Genomic DNA, 23,869 nt, shown 5'->3' on the forward strand with positions numbered 1-23,869 from the left:
TCCTCCTGTGAAGTGCTTCCCTGTCCACACACTGGAAGGGGTCAAAGTGCTGCTGCTGCAGCAAAAATGCCCTGGGCATTAGAGGAACTGGTATCAAAGCAGGCGTAGTGTCAGTGCCTGTAGTTCACAAGACCTTACTGCTGCTTTCTCCAGCTGCTTGTCACCCATTCTGATGAGGTAAAGCAGACACACTACACATACAAACTGCAGATGGGGAATACGCAGGGATGTAGGTTTCCTTCCCATTCCTTGAAGTGGCTGTTTCTAGTGTGGTGACTGGTGCTTAGCATGGCTCTGCAGGAACCAAGAATATTTTGGATGTGTTGGGATTCCTGGTTCAATCCTTTCTCTGCCAAGCAATAGTGAACAATGTGTGGACAACAAGTAAACAACTGGTTTTGTGAAGGTGAAAGTGCCAGAACCACCTTTATTCAAACTGCAAGTTTTTCAAAGCTTTCATTTGAAATAAATGCTTCATGATAAGCTATTTGAGGGCTGTAACTTCTGTTATCTTAACCTCTGGTATTAATTGGCTCTGTAGCTCCAGAAGTTGCTTTTTGTTTTAGGAAGAAATTGCATTACTGCAAGCGACACATCTTTCTCTTGACTAAAGGAAATCCCTCAACCTGTCTTTCTGGAGCTTTTTACTGCAATGCTGATCTCAGAGGACAAGCATTATGCTTTTTCAGGTTTGAAGAGCCCAGGGAGCTCTCGAAGAAATACAGCGTTACAGGGAGAAGTACAGCTACACCTAGGCCACTGAGGGCAAGAACTGGAGCCTTTTTCACAAGGGAACAAAGCTCAGCTTGCTGGTCTTCCACAATTCAACCAGAGGAGCCATACAGCAAAGCCACAAGGTTTAAAGACCAGTTCTTCACCTGAGGTGCTCCTACCCATCCCGTGTGCCAGGAAAGCTTGGGAGGCAGATGATGAAAAAGTGGTGGTATTTCTCTTAGCATCTTTATCAGAAACAGGAACATTTTCTTCAGAATGTGTAAGTATTAAAAAAAGAACATTAGAGAAGAGCCACATTTTTAATTTCTTTAAAATAAAACAACCGAATGAAATACATCTTCATTCCATAAATAATACTAGCAGCAAACCCTCCCATCACTCTAGGTGGTAAAAGGTTTACAGCACAAGGAGTAAACTGTAAACACTGAGCATCTGTAAGCCTCTTCCTTACTCAGTCTATGCAGTCTTTACCCCTTCACCTGCTTATGTGTTCTAGTGAACTGGAATGAGAAGAGGAAATAACTGTTCTCCAAAAGCCAATGTCTGATTTTCTGTAGTGGGGTAATTGCTTTGTCTGCAAATGTCAATTTCACTGGCTTTTTAAAAATTATTTTTAGAAGGAAACCCAAGCACTGACAAGTCTTTGCTCTGTGCCAAACCCCATCCTTCAGTTAAAATTATTAAAAAAGCAAAATACATCAACTGCCAACACCATTTTTTGTTTGTTTTTCTTACTGTCATGGCTTTGGCAGTTAAGGACAACTGGCTTACAGGTCCCTGCACTCACTCAACTGCATATCTGGTTTGTGGCTCTTTACTCAAAGGGCGATGCAAGGTGTGTCATGTATCCCGGCACTGGATTGATTAATCTGAGTGATTTGGAAAAGAAGTATGCACAGTGTGTGTGATAAAAAAATCTCCTTGCCTCACGTTTCTTTCTTAGCAACTCTCCACTTGTACGTGCACAATCCGTTCTCATTCAGTGTTCTGGCTACAGAGTTTGTTAAGCGGTGGTAGTGCGGAGACCAAAACAGAAGGAAAACTCCATATTTGACATACGCTGTTGACTGGAGAAAACAAGGAAGGGTTTTTTTTTTATTTCCTTCCCCAGTATTAACATCCAAGAAAATTTCCCTCTCCTCTTTTTTCTTCATTTGTGTCCAGAGAGGCCATCACCTGTTGAATAGACTCCATTGTTAATCCTACAGTCTTCGGTCCTCATAGAGTCTACTAATTCCTCCTCTGAATCCTCCTCCTCTTCCTCCTCTGGGGCTGACAGACTGGATGTGGGGCCTTTACATATTTTTAAGTGGCGAGTGAGGTGATATTTGGTTAGATAAGCCTTGGTGCATTTTTCACAGACATAGTCTCTCTTTCCTTCATGTGAATTGAGATGCTTCTTCAGGTGATTTGTCCTCAGGAACAGCTTGTCACACTTGGGGCACTTGATCTGCCGGTCTCTGCAAGACAAACATGAAAAAGTTACAGTTTGCTCCTGCCCCAAGGCAGCTGATACTGGTAACAAATAGTGGGGAGATGGTGACAGGAAGGGTGAAAAGGTCAATCTTACTTGTAAATCTTACTTTCAATATACTTGAAGAAGCAGCAGACCAGAAATAACAGCACTACTGTGGCACTAAAATGTATATACTGCTCAGTTTTCTCCACACAATACCTACACAAACCCCTTCTTCTCTGCTTCCCCCAAATGTCATTGCCAAAAGTCAGGCTTTTTGTATTATCTGTTCACTTGCAACCACTTGTTTTACTTCCTGATGATAAATTAAAGAAGAATGAATTCTACAAGAGGTTTGTTTGTTGGTTTATTTTTTGAGGGAGACCAAATTCTATTAAGCTCCATGTTTTAGCAAGGGCAGAGCTGTTGCCATGGTGGGACGGTTAGTTTCCCTCCTTCCCAGCCTGCATAAAGGGGTGGAAAAAAAGAACAACAACAACAAAAAAGAAAACAAAGCTGCCGAGTGTTAACAACCCTCAGTCTGTAAATGCTAGGCAGAGGCTAACCAGACTGCAGCAGTCAAATTCTGTAGATGTTGTGCAGAACACCTCCCAGCAGTCGCGCTCCTGGCTCCGGCTGTAAGAACAAGCAGCAAAGCAACTGTCTGCCTGCCTCTCTCTTTCTCATGCTAGCTGCACGACGCTGTCTCCCAGAAGCAGCAATCGATTCCAAGTGAGTACGAGAACCAGATGCTGAAAATGAAATAAGCAGAGGGACTGGCTTTGGGTGAGCAGCTTTTAAGGGAGGACCTTGGACTGGGCGGAACGGAACAGGAGGGAGAGATTCTCACAGCAAAAGGAAAGATCTGTCCTTGCAGAGCTTACTGGAGGAGGACCTGGGGATCTGCCCTGAGGAGGAGCAGGAGACCAAGTGCATGAATGAGACGTAGCAGGAGGTAAGAGCTGCATCCCACCCCTGGTGCAAACAGAGAGGGAAACGTAACAAGCTACTCGGTGAGAACAGCATTGAGTTCATGACTTTTCATGGTGATGTTGGGACATGGAAACAATTCTCAGCAGAGAACTAAATGTAAACCAATTAACCCCCTCTCTCTACAAAATGGTGAGTACTGCAGAATGCCGTTTCACAAGACCAGGTGCACACCTGGAATTTACTGTGTCATTAAAATATTGCAGACACTAGAATAGGCCAACTTCAGCCAGCAGCAAGGAACTTGTCCAAATTGATTTATCCATCATTCTAGAGGATGAACCCTACACTCCTTAGGCCAAACTATTTGCAAACTGGAGATTCTCTCTCGGGCTGTTTGGCTTCATTATGTATTGCAGTGGCCAGTCCAGCCCATCCTGTGAGATCACTTACTGTGTATGAGTGAGTACGTGCTGTTTGAGGTCCTGCCTCCGCATGAACAGCTTCTCACAGTAATCGCACTTCAGATTCTTCTCCCCGGTGTGGATGACCATGTGCGATTCCAGGTGAGCCTTCTGGGTGAACAATTTGTCGCAGAGGGTACAGCGATAATTCTTCTGACCTAGGATTACAATTTTCCAGCAAAGACATTCAGGCAAATTTTTAACAAAACTAGGCTTATCCAAGATAAACTATTGACTAAAAATAATTGTAGCCTCCTTTTTAATAGTTACCATGATAACCATACTGTATATTAGCACATCCCCATCACTCACACCAATTTCCCACAGGAACTGTATCTGATGCCTTAGTGGAGCCCAGGCACATTTGATGCACTCCATTGCATTTCTCTAGGAAAACAAGTTCTCAAATACACAGGTACAAAGTTCACTGGCTCTTTGGTAACTTCTGTGTTTTATCCCATTTTCCCACTTATCTGCAGTTCTTCCATTATTCATTGCCATAAATAGCTCGAAGCCTCTGCACACCACTGAATTCAGACTAAGTGTGAATACCACTTGAATCCCTATCCCACTGCATATTCTGGGGTGGTGTGTACCATGTTGGTACTTCATCGGTTTATTAAAACTCACTACTGAGCCTACAGCTTCCTATGCTTGACTCTAGTGCACTGAACTCCCAATTTTATTGCCCTTTCAGCTTTGTGATTTGCATTCCTTGATTCCCAACAGCTATTTCAACCTTACTAAAATAAAAAAGGCAAAAACATCCACGTTGTGTATTGCTGGACTGTACTTGACCTTCACCCTTGCCCCTACCCTCACTCTGTTAAATCCATGCCTTTTCTTATTCCTTCTCTTCTTACACAGCTTTGAGTGACCTCATCTAGTGAAAGATGTCACTGCATACAGCAGAGGGGTTGGACTAGATGATTTTTAAAGGTCCCTTCCAACCCAAAACAGTTTATGATTCTATGTTTCTAAGAGCTTAGGTTATTGACACAAGCCATTCCCTGCCAACTGGCCGAGGTATCGGAGAGAACAGATCCTACCCCAAGGTTTTACTAGCATAGGCATCTCTATAAAGTCCCCTGCCCTTACCTGTGTGTATCTTGAGGTGTGTCCGTAAGTTGCTAGGGTCACTGAAAGCTTTGCTACAGAAATCACACTTGTGTGGCTTCATTCCCATGTGCCCCATGAAGTGGACGTGGAGCTTGGAAGGGGAGATGAAAGCTTGGGGGCACATGGAGCACTTCCACTTCCTCTCCTTGATGTGGCCTGGCCCATGGCTGCTGCTGTGCCCCTGGCTGGGGAGGTGGTTGTGGATGTGGCTGCTCATGTGGGCCTTGAAGTCCGCATAGGAAGCGCATTCCTTTCCGCAGTGGCAGATGTGCACGTCCGGATGTTCGGGGACACCTTTGGGCACAAAAGCATCGCTTTTAATGAGGCTGAACAGAGGGTGATCCATGTTAATACTATGTCTGTGGTAGCAAAGCCAGCTCCAGAGATTTTCACCCCAGCTCCCGTGCTTACTTTTCAGCTCTTTTAGGTAAGCCACTTCCAGTGTTTGGGAGGGGCAAACTTTGGAATGGTTTTGAGCATAGCTCCACCAAACCTAAATTATCACAACCAAAGGTGGGCGAGGGCAGGAACACCTTCAGTTAGCAAAACTCCCTTAGCGCCAGATAGATGAACAGAAGAAAAACAACACATCTGGACCACACCTGGAATATTGTGTCCAGTTCTGGGGCCCTCAGTTCAAGAAGGACAGGGAACTGCTGGAGAGAGTCCAGCACAGGGCAACAAAGATGATTAAGGGAGTGGAACATCTCCCTTGTGAGGAAAGGCTGAGGGAGCTGGGTCTCTTTAGGTTGGAGAAGAGGAGACTGAGGGGTGATCTTATTGATGTTTACAAATATGTAAAGGGTGAGTGTCATGAGGATGGAGCCAGGCTCCAACAGTGACAGCCAACAGTAGGACAAGGGGTAATGGGTTCAAATTGGAACACAAGAGGTTCCCCTTTAATTTGAGAAGAAACTTCTTCACAGTGAGGGTGACAGAGCACTGGAACAGGCTGCCCAGGGGGTTTGTGGAGTCTCCTACTCTGGAGACATTCAAAACCCGCCTGGACATGTTCCTGTGTAGCCTCATCTACGTGTTCCTGCTCCGGCAAGGGGAATGGACTAGATGATCTCTTGAGGACCCTTCCAATCCCTAACATTCTGTGATTCTGTGAACTCTTTTTCTTTGAAACTGGAATCTTTTACTGCTGATCTGTGGAATTAAATGATAGTAAAATGTTTCTTTTAAACGATGGTACTTTTGTAGCCGTGAAATGCAGAAGTAAACTGTGACATGCACCACTGGGAACTGAGAAGGAACATAATGCACTCCCAAGTGACAGAGCCCAGAGATGGCACTAAAAGGGAATTCAAGCTGAGCACTCCCTGCAAAGCCAACGGAGATGAGCGCTTACTTACCAAGCTGTCGTGCATAGTCCTGACTGTAATAAAAGAGAAGCTCATGTTCAGGTGGGATGTCCCGAGAGGTGCAAAAGTAAATTTTTCCATCATGAGGATAAGCTACCAGGTTCTGTTCTTCCCGGTTCCTATGGCAATAAAAACAGCCATGAAATAAAGCCTTCCAGAAATAATGTTTTTTGTGAGAGGAAAAAAAAGATAAGGAAATTCCTATAAACAGGTAATGAAAGAATGCTTGTCAGAGCATTATAAAAACTTTCATGTCTGTCACTTCTGTCCTTTTTTATTAAAGGAAAGGAAAATTGGACCTTGAGAGCCAATCTGCTCCACCAAACGATACATTTTTCACACCACTGTGATATCTTGCTGAGACAATTATTAATAGATATTGGAGTGGGCTGAGAGAAGAGAGTTTATGATCTCTTAAGAAACTACAAAAATACATCTAGTTCTCATACTAACTTCCTTAAGAAATAGAGAACACGAGAGAGAAATATCAGTGAAGTCTGAAAGCGAAATTATCGTCAAAAAAAACTCTTGAAAAGCATTTCCAAGATGTGATAATTCATCTTCTGAAGTTGTATCTTGCATTTGTTTGTTCCCAGTATCTGAAACCAGCAAGAGCTGTGCCCCACTGCAGCGGGGGATCAAGCATTAACTTCTTGACTCCTGCACGTGAAAGCAATTAAATGAATTGCAGGGGAAACCTACTTTGTGTCACAAAGCAATAGGAGAGGTTCACCCTTCTCAGTGGATCACATGTGGAGCAATACTGAAGCCAGTCTGGATAGTTTTCATCACAGGCTCCAGAAAGACTGAATAGGTCAGCTCTTGTGAGCTGTAAGATCTTGGAACCCAGGAACACTTTACTAATAAAGTATTAAAATCAAAAAGACAATCAACATCATCTTCACAGATGCATCCAAAAGGAATGGGACAGATAGAAGGCAATAACAAGCTAATACACAGTAAGATGATATAAAAAAAAAAAAAACCAAACTGGTGTAAAGCTTTAGGACAGAGAAACAAAGTATGTGGACAGGTTTGGGATGGCTTGACTACAGCATGCATACTGGTTCCCCCATAACATTCTCCACTGGGTGCTCTTGTTTCATTCTCCCCACCAGTCCAAGATGGCCAGATAACTCCCAGAGGTCGTTTGGTCCTGAGCTCATCGCCCATCTGGGCAGTCAGTGCAGCAGTGCACATTCTCCAGCACAGCCTCCTGTGAACCTGCAGCTCAGACTCCAACCATCTCAGCATAGTACAGGTGGTTCTCACCTGGCTTTACGTACAAACATCATCCAGTTACACTCATTCTCATCAGTTGTAACGATGCAGAACTCCAGGACACCATTGTGATGGATCTACCAGGAAAAACAAATGCAATCTTAGGATGAAACACAGTAACAAATACAGCGAAAGCCAGCTTCTTTCTTTAAGAGAGGACATGTTCACCCAGGACAAGCCAGGAGGTCTCTGTTGTCGTTGCCAATACCACAGCCCTGTTCTTACTTCTTCCATTCCCCTTCACACAGGAAGCTTGACCTTTCTGCTACCCAGGAGGCTACAAGAACTGTTTATCAGCATCTTTACCACACACCACCTTCAGCTCTCAGCAGAAATGCATTTCACTGCTTTTCCTACAAGCCAGGTCTTGTGATTAATAATATCTGGGCAAACAGTACATGTTTTATTTATATAGATCAATTTTAGTTTCTCAACATGAAATGATGTAAAAAATAAAGCTTTAAAGCAGCTTTCCTGCAACAAATCATTAATCACCTGGGGGAACTTTCAATAAACAATGATACAAAACAAACAAACAAGTGCTGCCTAGTAATTAATATACAATTCCGGCTGCAAGTCCACACAAATACTGGAAACCACATCCAGCCCTTTACAAGAAAAGGCATTAAAGAAGTTTGTTGTACTTCAGAATTGCACATCACATGGCATACAGCTCTGCGATGCTGATATAAAGTATTAAAAAATCAAACTGCAATCATTTTGATTTTCAGCAAGAACAACAATGTTAAAGCTGCTGTGTCATGTGGTGGCTTTCCCCAGAAGAAGGCATCCCCGCAGACTCTGTGAGCCACACGTGTGCCTGTGTGACCACAACATCCACCGACCTTCCAGATGTGACTGGCTGCTTTGTCTGTCCAGTCGGCCACCTCCAGAGAATGGCTCTGCTGCCCGACCAAAGGTCCAAAACAAGTCCTTACAGGAATGGTTTCTCGTGTCCACACACCTATCAGTAGAAGACCAAAATCTGCAGAAATCAATTATTTAAACAACTAATCATGCATAACAAAGAGGTGGGAGGTTTATGAGGTAACGCTCCAGGGGTAGCATCTAGGTGTAAGACCATCAAAGCTTCTACTTCACGTGTAAAACACACCTAAGGCAGAGACAAGAACCACCACCACCACATGACACTATTGGGAGCCGCTTTGTTGTAATTACAAGTATTTATTTTGTTTGTCAAAAGCAAGTAATTTACTTTTCAGTAAGCTATAAAACTAAGATCCTAGCCACTTGTACCAATTAAAGTTTTCATGGCACTTTCTGCAGAAGCAGAAAATACTAGTTTCAGTAACTACATTTCGCCTACCTAATCCCCAGGAATTTCCAGAATTGTTGCTGGGCATTGTTAAGCAGCTTCTGCATTTCTCCCCAGAGGCAGCTGTATTTCTGTCATGGGCAGAGGGATTCCTGCGTGTATATTATTTATTATTAAACATTTATATATATATAAAGGTGTACATGAATACACTGAATAGCTTTTAGGAATAAATGGGAAACTAGTGCAGCTTGAAAAGAACAGATGTTATCTACTCTCAACAAGCAGCATCTCTAAGCAAGCCAATAATCACATTCTTCTCTAGCCTTCAGATCCTTAGGGTACTGCACTGTACTCTTCGATTTCCAGGTGACAATGGCGTGAAACACAGTAACAAGGTCCACATCCAATGACAAGGTCACAATCTACATGCCAAATGTAAATGAGCGGGGCGGGGGGGGGAAAAGAGGCACTCATGATCAATACTCCAACAAGAGCATCCAGAAGACCCACAGGTAGCAATCCAACCTGATGAACAAGCAGACAGAAATCTCCTCCATCATTTCTAGTTGTTTTCTTCCATGAAACTGCAATTGCTGTAATGTTTCCTTACCAAAGCTGTGCCTGGGCTGTTTAGCACACGATAAAAATAAACACCATACCTTGCTTGTGCTTGACCTTATGAAATGTTTCAGCAACACTCTGTGGCAGCATCCCAAGACTCTAGCTGAAGCCTAAGCAGTAACCAGAGGACAAGAAGCTCTTGGGCTATGGAAGTCAGGGTGATTACAGAAGAGGGAACCACCTCTCTGTTGCAGTGTTTCTTTCCCACATTAAAAACCCTACAGTTTTGGATTTCAGGCAGTGAGTGTATTTTAAACTGCTACATAGAAATCTATAGTAATCTGATTCTTACCTGCTTCAGCTCCCATGATAGGCTGCCGGAGCACAAGCTGTTTAGGGAGAGACAGCCTAGCTCGGCTCTCTATCGGGGTGTCAGGGACAAAAGTGACGGGCCCGTGATCTGGGCAGTCTGATGGATATGCCTTGTCACACAGTGTGCACCCTGCAGAGAGGGGAAGGGACAACAGGAGTTAAAAAGATGCAACAGCCCCCACAGTGCAATCAGCTCCCAGACAACATGCTTCAGCTCAGCTCCCACTAAAGGCTGCTTCTATCTGGTTTATCTCATCTGCTTTACTAGCTTTTACTCAGAAGAATATGAACCATGCTGTTACTGTCAGATAGGCACGTCATGTACACGTACACGTCACTGTTCCTATCCAATTTCAATTAAACACAAGGATCTCTGCCTGCCTTCCTGATGGTAAATTAATCACCCAGATTAATCACCTGGACTTTTAGGCTATCCCTACAGAAGCAATCCAGCAACAGGGCAGAGTCCACTCTTCATCAAAACTACTGCAAAATGGTGAGTGGTCTGGAGCACAAGTCTGATGAGGAGCAGCTGAGGGAACTGGGGCTGTTTAACCTGGAGAAAAGGAGGGTGAGGGGAGACCTTATTGCTCTCTACAACTACCTGAGAGGAGGCTGTAGCACGGAGGGTGTTGGTCTGTTCTCCCAAGTAACAAGTGATAGGATGAGAGGAAATGGCCTCAGGTTGTGCCAGGGGAGGTTTAGACTGGATATCAGGAAAAATTTATTCACAGAAAGGGTTGTCAGGCATTGGAACAGGCTGCCCAGGGAAGTGGTTGAGTCACCATCCCCAGAGGTATTTGAAAGACACGCAGATGAGGTTCTTAAGGACATGGTTTAGTGCCAGAGTTAGGTTAATGGTTGGACTCAATCTTGAGGATGTCTTCCAATGAAAATGATCCTATGATTGTATGTTTCCATGGTAGTCTCCCCAGAGCTGGCAGTAATGCTGATGATGGAAGAATCATTTTCTTTCTGATCAGAAGTGAAATGACTTGTAATGGTAGAAAAATCCAAGCCATACCAAACTAAGCACTCTCTAACTGGTTAGGTTTATAGAATTTACCAGGAACACAAGAGTCTTCTTGCATGTAGAACCTCAACGATGTTCATGCAAAGGGACAGTAAGGTCTTCTTTCTAAAATTTTTCTAAGTTGAACCCACACATCCCATTTAAATTCAGACAATGTGCAAATCTTCATGGCAGCAAAAACCTGACTTCACCGCTGCTTTTGAAGGATGTACTGCAATAAACTCATACAGTACACCTCTACAGGATGCCACTGAGTGGAACAAAAACAAAAGCCCAAGAGGAATCTGTCATTCAGCATAAGCACTGAGAAAAAAATAAACCACTGAAAGTCTTCAGGCTAATAAATTCAGGAAAAAGTACAACATAAAATCTAGAAACACTGTATCATTTTAATTCTCTATGCATGGAGCAAACAACACCTCCTCAGCAACCACTCTCATGATATATCATTCTTCCAAAGAAAGATGCTCAGCTAAATGAGGGGGATCTCCACAGAGACCTTCTTTGGCTTCTTGATGGCCCAGCTCCAGTATAAAGACCTACCACAGAAGTAGTGACCGTCAGGCAGAAACAGCTGCTCCATTATCACTTGTTTAAAGAGATTTTTGGGACACTCCCTTCATATATGAGGGTACCTGAATCTGACCCCATACAAAGTGCAGTTTGAATAACTGCATCATTACAGATAGGAAGGTACTCGGAAAATTATTATGTCCAGCCTACATAAGCATTGCTTCATGTGCACAGATGACTTGTAGGAGCACAGCAATGACAACAACCAGACCTGAGTAATGAGAAACACCACTTGGAACAGGTGGTTTTAAGCACTGCCTAGCACACAACACTACGGGTCTGCAGACTAGGCCCAAGGAGAGGCAAAGAGGAAGAAAAGCAACTTCTAGGCATGTGACACTTTCACTTGGAAAGGTTTAGGGATTCACATATATTTAAGAAGTTGAAAAAAAAATCCTACATTCAACAGCAAACAAAATAGACTGTTTCATTTCCTTCCAAATAATGCAAAAAAAAAAAAAAAAACCGAAACCAAAAAAACCCAACAATCACAGCGATTACTTCCCTGATTTGAGTACTCAGAACTGTAGCAAAGGCTCTTTTTAAAATTCCTGCTTAGGAACAGCACAAAAAGTTTTCTGAAAAAGGCCATGACTCCTGCCTTCCCGATGAGGAAAAACCACCAAGAGGCTCTAAAACAACTCATCCTCCTTTTTGCTATCTGTCTGGACACAAATTCATGCAATAGCTGTTAGAACAGTCCACCAATGGGGTGCATCATCTGGGAAACATCTCAGGACTATTTTAAGTATAGTGACAATAAGCTGGCAGATCAAATCTCACTTCGGTGAATAAGAGAAGTGATTTCACAAGCATGTTGGATATAATAGTATTTTGATTGCTATTTGTTCAACATGCAACAGATGCTTGTAAGAACTTCTGAGTGCCTCAACTGTAAAACTCTTTCTCTAGGAATTGTAAATTCATCATAGTTTTACACCCACCTGATCTTAAGTTATATTTTATCCCCTAGAATAAAAGTTTTAATTCAAGTATCTGACTAGACACTTCACACTAAAGTGCACTTCTCCCATTGCTAACCAAGGCACTATTTCTCTCCATTTCGTCAAAAATGTTTTGCAGGCAAAGCTTGTCATAAGGCTCTGGCAGTTGCAGGGCCAGATTGTGTGCAAGGGCAGCACTCAGCAGTGCTACCACAGCTAATAAAACCGAATATAAAAGCTGGCCTTACGCTTCAGCGGGGGGAAGCCAGACATGCTGTGGGTGGAAGTTCAAATCTCCGTCCCAGCAAACAAGAACTTCACAGTTCTCACACACTATTCCTTGTACGATGACAGGATTGAGAGAGTGCAATGTCCAGTGCTCCTCTCTTCCTAGAAGATCAGCTAACCTCTGGACTGAAGTCTTTTGATGCGAATAATTAGAAATATTAAAAACTTCCCTACCCCTCTGGTCTTTATTCAAGCAGGTCCTGTTGAGAACATTTCTATTATGATTGTTCATGGTTTAATAAAAATTTTGCAAAATCATAACATCAAACTCAACAACTATACCCACCTGACAAAATGTATGGCTTTGGGTGGTGCTTTTAATGAGTTTTCTTAACAGAGCAAGAAGAGCCATTTGTGATGTGACTTTAAAAAAACAAGTGTCTCACTGCAAAGCATAATATCAGCATATCCACAAAAAGCAAGAGGTTCATAAAGAGCTCAGCTTCCAACCTCAAAGCAACATGGGATATGGATACAAATATGCTAAAACATCCTATTATGTCTACTCCCAACTAGTGCCATTTCAGCACAGTTAATCTGCCACTGCAGATGTTCCAGCTTTCCTGGACCTGTTAAATAATTAAGTTTATTTCACCAGAAATCTGTAAGACTAGCAACAAGAGTCCTGTCATCCCACCATTCAACAGCTACATAACTAACCCTACCCCAAGAAAGCAGGAAATGTCCACTCACATATTGTAAACAAGGTAGCCATGTTCTCCTTGTTTGAATTGGAGTCTTCCATTTGCAGAGAGGATGGTACAAAGGCAAGATTGTCTGCAGACACATCCACGTGACTTGGTCCCATGGCTACTTCCTGATTTATGGAAGACACCGTCACCGGCTCGAGGCTGAGGCCCACTTCGTGCAAGGCTACCGAGTCCAGGGAAGCCAGGTTGTGTGAGGTAGAGAGCGCCACGCTCACAGAGCTGGTGCTCATGGCCACAGTATGAATGGAGTCATTTAGTGTGCTGTCTGATATTCCTGTCACCCGCCCAGCGATGTGGTCGGGCTCCATGACAACAGGGAGTTCCAAAGTGCTACCGTGAATGGGAATGACACCGCCGTGTCCCACAGCTTCCGATGTCAAGTTACTCCCCACTGTGTCTACGGCTAAAGGTTCATGGCTCCGGGAGCCGTTTGGGATCTGCGAATGATCCCCAGCTACATCGTCCATCGTAAGCTCCTCTGTCATCCCATCTGTAGAGATGGGGCTGGTTACCCTTGAAACGCTCTCCATAGTGATTGTAGTATCCAGTGCTACCTCATGGCTGTCACTAGGATGCAGGTTTTGAGCACCGTGCGTGTTCACTGTGCGGGAGTCCATGGAGACAATCCCTGGTTCCAGCCCCACAGTCTCACTGGGCTGGTAGGGATCTAGGGCCGAGGGATTGCTGGAGACTGACAAAGCCGGATTGCTGTCAACATTTATAGTGTTGGGATGGATGTACTGAGGTGGAGGTCTGTCAGCCAAGTAAGATAATATACCTAACAGAATAATAAGGAGAAAGGGAGTGAAATGACATCAGTTTTCAAATCTTGAACAAAGATACCCCATCATCTCAGCACAGTACATTAAGACCTAGACCCCTGAAGACATGCTCTTTACATCATGTCCAATTATAACCACTCATTCAAAAACACAGCTCGCAAACATATGCCAACCCAACACTCTTGTCAAAGTATCATTTGACAAAAAATAACAGAGCTTCTATCCAACAGAACAAGTCTATAATTATTTGTCAAACTCTGAACAGTCAAGTCTCTGACAGCATCTAACCTAAGGTCCTCGGTGCAAAGACTGAATCAGAAAGAGAGACTTCACATTTTAGGCATCATTTTTCATTCTCAAGAAATAGCTCAAAAAGGATGAAGGACTGCTAGTGGAATCTAACATCTGATAATCCCTTGTTCATCTTTGCTAGGAGAAGTAGCAACAGCTCTCCAGGATACACCCTTTTTGCTTTGGTATTTTAGTTTGAACAAGGACTACTTCCTTCCTCTAAGTGACACAATTGTCCATCTTGGAGATCATCAACTGCAATTCCGAAAGACCAAGATAAGGTCTCTCAGAGGTATCACAAGTCATCTACTCTCTTTCCTTCCACGAAAAGTATGTTGTTTCTCCTAAATAATCACCCAGTTAAATTTAAATCAGAAACCTACCATCTTTTCTGGTAGTTCTCGAAAGCTTTTTGACATCAAACAAACTTATATGAAGAAACACCAACCTGTATTTACATACTACCAACTTTTCTTGTTGGACAAGGCTAAAAAAAAAAAAAAAATCTTCGGAGGAAATACATCAGCGCATTCAACTAATAGTACTTCCAGCAGAAACAGAAAAAGATTCTGCAGATTCTGCAAGATCTGAGTCAGCATGTTTCTTTTTTTGGCCTTGAACCCTATGAGCCCTATGAGTTTTCCATTCAAACATGTCTGATATTATAAGCATGGACACACTCTCTGCAACATAACCTCATTAAAAATGGTTAAGCCTAGAAATGGACAGTTTAATTTAATCAGCTGCATCAAATATTTCTGCATGCAATGCTGCCTTGTGGCTTGAATGAGGGGGATCCTTAAAGGCAGTAAGATGAGTGATGGAAGAGCCCTATGAAACATCAGACTAAACACCAAGCAGACTAGAAAGAAAAGTATACATTTCTGTATAAATTGTTCCAGCTCAGAAGGATGGCAAATACCTTTGATCCTCAAATGTACTGTCTCCTTCTCTACTCTTTGCCCACAAAATGGGCAGACATGCAGTGCAACAGAATAAGTTACTCCTAAGCAGTTGGCAAGTTCAGCCCCAAGTCAATAGGCAGTTAGATGAGATCTAGGTTGCTCTATTTCTTTTCCTATCGCAGCTTGAACCAACAACACTCACTGGGTGACCTTGAAACAGTTTATCTACATCCTTCCACCCTGTCAATCTTAGCTACAAAACAAGGGCTACATTTAAAGCTCGAATTTCTGTGTCTTCATACACTAACATGCAAAAATCTACATTTATACTCTAAAACACACATGAGAGAGGAATCGAGACAGGAATCAGCACATTAGGCCTCTGGAAATCAACTGTGAACAAAACCGAAACAAAACTATGCCATGGGCTAAATGGGTAGGGAAGAGCCCAAACTCCTCTTTTTGAGCTCTGAACTACTGTAACCTGCTGTCATGCACATATTAAGTACTGCTTCAGACTATAGAAGAAAAAAAAAAAAAAAAGCAGCAGCTTTCAAATTACAAGCCATTTGAGTTGAAACCAGGCATGCCTTATTTTCTGTTAATCTTAAAACCAAAGCAGCAAAAGGAGTGAACAGAGGTTCTCTTCAAGTAGAAGATGCCCTGTAGTTCTGTTTGTACACATATATAACAACAGAGATTTGATAATAAAGGTGTGTAAATGACCAGACTCCAGACAAACTCAGGGAATTTACAGCTCTACAAAACAGTCAGCCTTGTCTGCTTCAGGACAGAAACAAGTGGCTCTTAAAAAAATTTCTCTCTCTGTGCCCATCCAACAGCACTGGACCACTTACCAGGTAGAATGTGTCTGAAATAGCTGCTCTCCAGGTGAGGGTATGGTGGTGGAGGTAGGGTGTAGTTTCTCTCTGGTATACCACACATCACTCCTCGATCCCCAATACCCATTGGGAGCATCAGAGACAAAGCAGAGGGCAAGGAACTCAAGGAGGGACCCAAGTTTGGAATTGCAACAGGCAAGCCTGCAAAAGAAAACACCCCTTTAAATTCAGTGGAACTACCTGAGCTAACAAAGAGGTTACTAATTCCACAGGAGGTCCCTACAGAAGTATTAAACGGTACTGTCAAAGTGGCGTGGCAAACTTCAAAAAAAAGATCACAGTTACCACAGCACTGAGCAGCATGCCTGAATATGGCTGGATCTTTTCCCGATACGTTATGTAGGGCCTGCTTCTACTTTACAACTGTAATGGACTTTTGTCTGTGTAAGTTCCCTAAAAAAAAAAAAAAAAAAAAAAAAAGTGCTAGCTAAACAGTTTTGCTTTACAGGTGAAAAATCATTATTTTCACCTGAGTGGAGACAGACATAGATGGAGACAGATCTGCAGTTCGTATTTCAAAGGATTCTGCCACTACCCACCTACAGAGCAAACCACCCCATTAGAACAAAACAAGACTCCCATTAAGGCACAAGCCGGGTAAGCACACATCCTTTGTGCTTTGCCCACAGAAGCAAGGGTTTATGGTCCATCCTTCCACAATTCTACACCACCTCATTACCTGCTAAAGACATGATTTGCTAGCACAGCAAGCACTGCTATCCAGTTACAAACATTCCCATGACAGTAAAACACAGAGCATGAGCTGCAATATCCTTTGTGGGAGCTTCCCCCGTTACCTGGTGCTGGTATGGCATTGTGAGTGGGCGACGCTGTCAACCCCAAGTGGCTTCCCGAGACTGGTAGGGCATTGCTCACAGAGGATGAGGTCAGCTGGTCCATCCCTACAGGACTCAAGTTCATTTCATTCATTCTGGGGCCATGGAACAAAGAAGGGAGGGGAAAAAGAAAGAGAAACAGAAGCAAGAGCATTCCTGATTACTGACTGTACTGTGATGAGGAAGGCCAGAGCAAACAAACTCAAAATCAGATATTGACACATAAAAACTCTGCCTCAGAAAACTAAGCATACATGATGCACTCACAGTGTGATCACATCATTATCAATACATATTGATCATAATAGATAGCAGTAAGCAGAACTAAAAAAGCCAGTTCAAAAAGACAAATCAGACCATAACTTTTTCCTCACCATCCAGAAAACAAAATCTCACTCCTTGTACTCAAAGGCACTGCAATTAAAGTACTGTGAACACAGATGAATTTTCACGCTCAATGTCACCATTACTTGGACAAAGGCTTCTATTTCATGACTTCTGGACACCACATTCACATTCAAAAACCAAAGTCAGGGGAAAAGAGGAGGGGAAAGATCACTTAAAGGTGGCAATGGACACAAAATGTCTAATGCACCACCCATTCGAACCAGGCAAACAGTGACAAGAGTCACCTCTGCAGAATAGCCATTGTACAGAATTTTAACAGTCTGCTTCAGTCTGGCTCTGCAGACATGGCTCATGCTCCTATCACACTAAAAACTGGCACCATGGATGGCATTATTTCAGAGTGATCAACCAGTGGCTCTTGAGTGTCTGCATGATAGCTACTCAACTGGGCATACACCGCACGAGTGGCTCTGGAGCTGCGGAAATCAAAGAATCACAGAATGGTTGGGGCTGGAAGGGACCTATAGAGATCATCTAGTTCAACCCACCTGCTAAAGCAGGTTCGCCTAGAGCAGATTGCACAGCAATGTGTCCAGGTGGGTTTTGAATGTCTCCAGAGAAGGAGACTCCACAACCTCTCTGGGCAGCCTGTTCAGTGCTCTGGTACTCTCACAGTAAAGAAGTTTCTCCTCATGTTTAGATGGAACCTCCTGTACTTCAGTCTGTGCCCACTGCCCCTCATCCTATCCTTGGGCACCACTGAAAGGAGTCTGGTCCCATTCTCTTGACATCCACTGTTGAGATATTTATAAACATTCATAAGATCGCCTCTCAGCTTCTCTTCTCCAGTCTGAACAGACCCAGTGCTCTCAGTCTCTTCACATAAGAAAGATGCCCCAGACCCTAAACCCAAGCCCCAAGCCTTGGGAGAAACCATGCCAGCTTGGGGCACATCTGTCCTCTGGGGTCTCAAGCTGCACGTGCAGCCCAAACCAATCCAAGGGGATGGGGACACCAAGGCGACATGGTCGACTCACACCAGTTGACACCTCTACAAGCTCTGCCATGCATTAGCTCTGCCACCCTGGCACTCCTGCCCTCACACTGGCTCTGATCAGTGGTTTGCAGGGCCAGAAAGACCAGCTGCCCCCACAGCGGTCACAACCCCGGCAACAAGACCGAATGGCCCCCGAGCCTCTCTCATGCCCACGGCAAGCTGCAGGCCCAAGATGGAGCGCTGGAGCTTGGATTGCTGCTCCAGCGAGGAAAGGTACCACTCACCCTGGGAAAACGGCCAAATACACCAAACGCACCCAAGTTAACCCAAAGGGCTGAGCCGCACAAACAGAGTCACTGACTTCGATCTCGCTCCTGCCCAGTTTTTGCACCGTGCGTTCTCCAACCCTTGTCAGCCGCCCTGCTCGCCTCCGGGGGACGGGTTGGCAGGGACAGTGCAGAGGGGTGCAGCTTCCCGGGGGAGCAGGGGACATCCCACCCCTTCCCCGGCCCAAACGCCTGCAGAGGGTGCTGATGCCCGACAGTGCGATCCCCCGCCCGGGGACCGAGGGGTGGCGAAGCACCAGGGCCGAGCCTCAGGGCCTGCGGGAGGCACGGAACGCTGTAGGGTCGCCCTCCCCTCTCCACCCCTCAGCCGGGGTGCAAGGCCCGAGGTGCCCGTCCCCGCCCGGCTTGGTCGCGGTCCCGCTCGCCTCCCATGGCCCCCCGGCCCCGGCGGACGCGAGGGCCCTCACCTGGGGTGCATGGGGCCCGGCGCCGGGGCGGGGCTTCTCCCGGCGGCGGAGCGGCCGCGGCCACAGCCGCATCGGGGCCCTCAGCCCCGGTCCGCCGCCACCGCCCCTCGGTCAGGCGCCTGCCCCCGGTCCCAGCCGCGGCCTGGCCGCAACCTCCGCCGCCGCCTCATGGGCGGGGCCCCGAGCGGCGCGGGCCCGGCCGCGGGCGGGGGAGCGCGGAGTAGGCGGAGGCGGGAGAGGGAGGCGGTGATGGCGGCGGCGGCAGCGGCGGCGGGAGGGGGACGGAGGCCGCTTCCGCCGCCGTGCGCCACATCCAGGAAGCGGCGCCACCGCCCCGGGGCTCCCACGCTGCCGCCAGCGGGGGCCGTGACGGGCCCGGCCGCCTCCGCTGTGTTGACGCGGAAGGGCCCGCCCAGAGGTGCCCGCGGGACCCTCCCGGGTCCGTGTCAGACCGCACTGTCCCTGACCTGGCAGCCGCCGGCCCCGCTGCTCTCGCCAGCCCCCTGGCAGCCGCCGCGGGGCCCGGCACCAGCCGCCGTGCCCGAGACCGGGGCCGGCCGGCCTGCCGTGAACCTCGGCGGCGTTTCAGCCCCTTTCAACGCCACCTCCCCGCCTTGTTTCCACATTAATTCCAGCACTGGGAGGGGGCAAGCGGGCTTGAGAGCTGTCCTGGTACATGGCGGCTCTCCCCTTCTGGAGGAGCATCTTTGGTCGTGAGGCATCATCCGCAGTCCGGTGAGCTGACCAAAGGGCCTTGATGTTCAGCCCGTGGTTTCACATTCTCTCAGGACCTGGTGATCCTCCGGTACCATCAGCCTGTTCTTCCCCACAGCTGCCTTCTGGACACCAGCTGCTGTTCAGTTATCTGTGATTTATGGCTCACAAGCACAATTCTGGCTACATTGCCAAGGGATCTCTTGATTCGCGCAAGTAATTTTGTGGTTTGCTTTCACCTGTGACACATGGATATTCGTCACGTAGACTGCTCAAATCAATCTACAAGTTCCTTGAGTGCCGGGGTGAACAGCTGTTTCCTGAAACACCATAATGTGCTTCTGTAATTTGATCGTGTCTGACACTTAAATGATGCCTCATTTAATGAGACAGCCCTCGATAGGAGGTCTGCACGGGAGGAAACTTAAAGTATTTTTCTGCTCACTACCTTTTGATCTAAAGAGCCTAAAAGTAGGATCTGGAAGGGTTATTCCAGGTCAGTACAAACCCATGGGTTTTTCTAGGGGTGGAAACATGCTCTCCTTGTTTGGCTTTAGCTGGCAGAAAGCTAAACACCTTGTATGCGCTAGTTCTTCAAGCTCTCTCTGCAGCTGAAGGAGAGAAATAGGCTGGTGCAGAGAGCGCTTCATCCTACCCCGAGGCAGGTGTCTGAGATGTGTGAGAATTCCCTGTGGAGCTGCATCTCTGTGTCCATGGCCTGTAAGTGGGACTTGTGTAATTAGTTTAAATACATAACTTCTGGAGGACTACATTTAGACAAAGTAAATCCAGCGCTCTGTCATTTGTTACCAAAAGAATGACCTCATTTAGTTTGCCACATATCCCACAAACTCTGCTGCTCTCCACTAAGCCAGATAATCCTTACTCTAACCATGACCAAGTGTATCTGAATTGGCCCAAAATATTATTTCATCAAGTCAAGAAAGATCACATTAAGTCCTCAGGATTTTAGGGACTACTAAGCATGTGATGGGAGGGTTATCTCTGGTTCATTTGTATGTGTGTAGTACCACATATTCACACGATTGGTGCTAATACTTCACATCTTTCTTAGAAAAACTCCAGTGAATGATTACAAGTCCGGAAGTCTCTTCACATTGCATTCCCTAATACATAGGGAATGACTGCAGGTGACCTCCGATTTTCAGTTGTCACCCTACCAACGTCGCAGTTATACTCAGTGCATCTCGGTTCTGTCCTGAAATGCTAAGTTATCTCAAGCCCTCAGCTTGTCTTTATGCCAATTATGATAGTGTAATTCTACCGCAGAACTGCCCTGGCACTGAAATCCTTGCGCTATTTCAACTATCTGAGCTGAAAGCAATATTAGACTTTGAGCCTGTGAACCAGATTGGATGTAGTCATACGCAGATAAGAGTGTTTTTTCCTACTGTCAAACATGAGTCCTCCGAGATTCCAGCTTTTTTTGTAGTCACTTTGCTCCCTTGAATGAGTGATATCTTTAAACTACCAGTTTAAAGCACAAGTATCAAAGGAAGCCAGTGATAATATGAACTGTCGCCGAATGAGAAATTAATCTGTGTCTACAGAGATGTACTCTGCACGCCCAAGGTATTGTGATAAAACACATTTGAGAACAGTTTCTTCTGTGAGGGAAGACATTTTTTATATACCAAACACTTTCACTATATGTGAAGTGTTTTGATAAGACAACTGCACTATGTCCCCTGAAAGCTTCGTTTATTGACATTTATAGCAGTACTTGCTGCATGAGGAACAAATTGCAGAGATATTTTTCAAGTTGTCTTCAGATCCTGGAGATGGATTGAAAGATAAGGAAGCCTCGTGAAACCACGGGGGAAGGAGATGCAGCAAGCACACTTCGGTCCTTCTCTGCAGTGTGTGTGAGGTCCCTGTTGGACCATGCCCAAATCACAATACCATAAGTTCTCTTCTGCTATTGCAAACCTAGCCTTGGGTTCTTTCTCAGAGTGAGCAGAATTGCACTGAATGAAGATCACGCAAAAAAAAAAACCCATGGTTGAAACCAGCCATTTTAACATCAAGAATTGTAATTTCCCCCCACCTTTTATTGGCTTGTCATACACCACTTGTATTTTGGTGATGGTCCCTGTATGAAACTTGGGTAGTTTAGTTCCAGCTCTCACTTCTAGCTATAGAACTGGAAGGAGATAGCCCATGCTTAAGGATAAAACAGGATTAGAGAAGCACAAAACTACTTAATCTTGTATTCCTGGATCTCAGTCTAAATTGCAATTATTACTGTAAGTCTGTGGTATGCAGTTAATACGAGAAACCGCTAATTTCACAATTTTATATCTATTAATGAATTGCAGCAGCCCAAACTACAATGTGCATAATAAAAAATAGAATTTCATATAATGACAGCACAGTATAACAAAAGCACAATGTTGTGAGGGTTTCTTTTTAACCTACTGACGTATTTTTTTCTTCCTCCTTCTCAGTTATGTGTTCACAGATAAAATAGTTGAGATATCATCTGTTGGGAAATAGCTGGACTTGCACATGTTCAGCTCACTTCTGTTTCTGCTACAATATTTCCACTGCTTACTTTCTTTTCAGACACAGAGGGCCATGATGTCAAGAATAACTTGTTGCTTAGAGTAATTCAAAGTAATTCAAAGCAATCATCATGTAATGTCAGTAACATTATTCACGATTCTTGGGGGAGTGTGAATGAGTTGAGGGTTCTTATGTACAAAGGTTATGTTCTTGTAGATATTGTGTTAGGATACATGCAATTAAAACCACAACTAAGTTATATCTGGAAGGAAGATGCCTCAATGTTTTATTTTTAGATATGTCAGAAATATTTTCTATTCATTTTGGCTGGGTAATCAGGTGCATATCGTGAAGTAAAAGGAAGGAGAGGAAGAAGGAACCTGTTCAAATGCCACAGGCAATAGATGGAGTAAGTAAGGAATCTCCCAGTGTCCCCATTTAAACTTTGTCTAAAGAAACCCAAACAAACAAAGCCAAACCAAACAAAAACCAACAACAACAGAACCACAAGCCAAACAAAACATACAATATACATAGAAACACTACAACTTCTGCCATTGTAGAGCAGCAAATACAACCTGATTTATACCACCTGGAAAGCAAACCAGGCCATCTGCTCTGTATCAGTGTGGGGGATATTGCATTCTAGAGTCACAGCAGCATCCAGGCAAAGGTGTGAAGAGGAGTTAATTGGAGAAACAGTGTAAGAAAGAAGATCAAAGGCTTGTCTTAGAAGAAGAACATTATCCATGTAGCCTTAACCTACTTCTAAAATAAAAAAGAATGTGTATTAGCCTTTCCCTTTGGTGGGCCAGTCCTGCTACAATAACCAAGCCTGCATGTGCAAATGGGTTGAGAAGGGCCAGCTTTGTGCAGAAGTCGGTGTGGGAACAAAACTTTAGTCCTGCTCAAATTCTCAACAAGAACCTCCAGTGGGATTTAAGGTGCTTTGGCCTTGTGCTGGCTCCCTGCCCAGGGGCAAATCCCTTTCTGAGCAAGTGACGTTTGGCTGTCAAAAAGGTATGATGTTCAACAAAAGCTTGTGGCATATTTTCTTATTTCTCTTGCACACACAAAAAAATCGGACTGCAGAGTTCGTTTGGTATGAGATCAGCTTCAGCCATTCAGATTAACAAATAACATTTACCTGTAATTTTCCTTCATGTATCTGTCTAAAGGGTCAACAACATGTATTTTTTGTGTAGGAATAGCAGATGTCTGCTTAGCGCAGGTGCAATTCTGACACTCTGGAAAGTGCCAGTGACCTGCATTTACAGTAAACATAGAAAAAAGGTCCAGCGGCAAGGAATAGCGCATTTGCATGACAGAGCTGAAATGTAACCCTGTCTTTGAACATGGCCAGACTTCTGACAAGGTCATGGAGAGCTGTGAAACATGCTGGCACCTGAGACTCGCCAAGAGACACGCTTCTATTTCCTTCCAGGAATACCACCAAAGAACAGAGTTTTAAATCTGATGATGACACAAATCAGATGTCGTTTTCCTGCTTCAGGTGTTTGCTTAGAGGCCAACGTTCTTTTTGTTTTAAGAAAACCTTAAGTCTTGGCCTACCTCAGTGCTACAGCAAGTGGCCTATTTTCATTTCAGCATTCATTTCTGGAAACATTTCTACTTGGAGACCTTTCTGACAGCAAAGTTTGTAGTGCAAGTAATACTGAAAATCCCAGACTGTTCAACTGTT

The 23,869-nt window shown here is 44.7% G+C and overlaps 2 protein-coding genes across 2 annotated transcripts in view; one reads left to right on the forward strand and one right to left on the reverse strand.

Annotated features, from left to right (window-relative positions):
- PWP1 (PWP1 homolog, endonuclein) overlaps positions 1–2,541 on the forward strand; it is a 23,250-nt gene extending 20,709 nt beyond the window's left edge. Inside the window, exon 16 of the mRNA XM_065838785.2 lies at positions 690–2,541. The gene's annotated coding sequence lies outside the window, so the exon portion shown is untranslated. The remainder of the gene's footprint in view (positions 1–689) is intronic.
- PRDM4 (PR/SET domain 4) lies at positions 1,021–19,222 on the reverse strand. Its single transcript, XM_065838762.2, has 11 exons — positions 18,928–19,222; positions 16,790–16,923; positions 15,948–16,133; positions 13,096–13,890; positions 9,545–9,694; positions 8,198–8,316; positions 7,344–7,429; positions 6,063–6,190; positions 4,684–4,998; positions 3,575–3,743; positions 1,021–2,195 (listed from the first exon to the last, which is right to left on the reverse strand). The coding sequence occupies exons 1-11, from the start codon at positions 18,936–18,938 to the stop codon at positions 1,886–1,888; spliced, it is 2,403 nt and encodes an 800-aa protein (XP_065694834.1). The 5' UTR covers positions 18,939–19,222; the 3' UTR covers positions 1,021–1,885.
- Positions 19,223–23,869: the final 4,647 nt, after the last annotated feature.

The sequence above is a fragment of the Patagioenas fasciata genome, chromosome 1 (genome assembly GCF_037038585.1).
Source record: "Patagioenas fasciata isolate bPatFas1 chromosome 1, bPatFas1.hap1, whole genome shotgun sequence".
NCBI lineage: Eukaryota > Metazoa > Chordata > Aves > Columbiformes > Columbidae > Patagioenas > Patagioenas fasciata.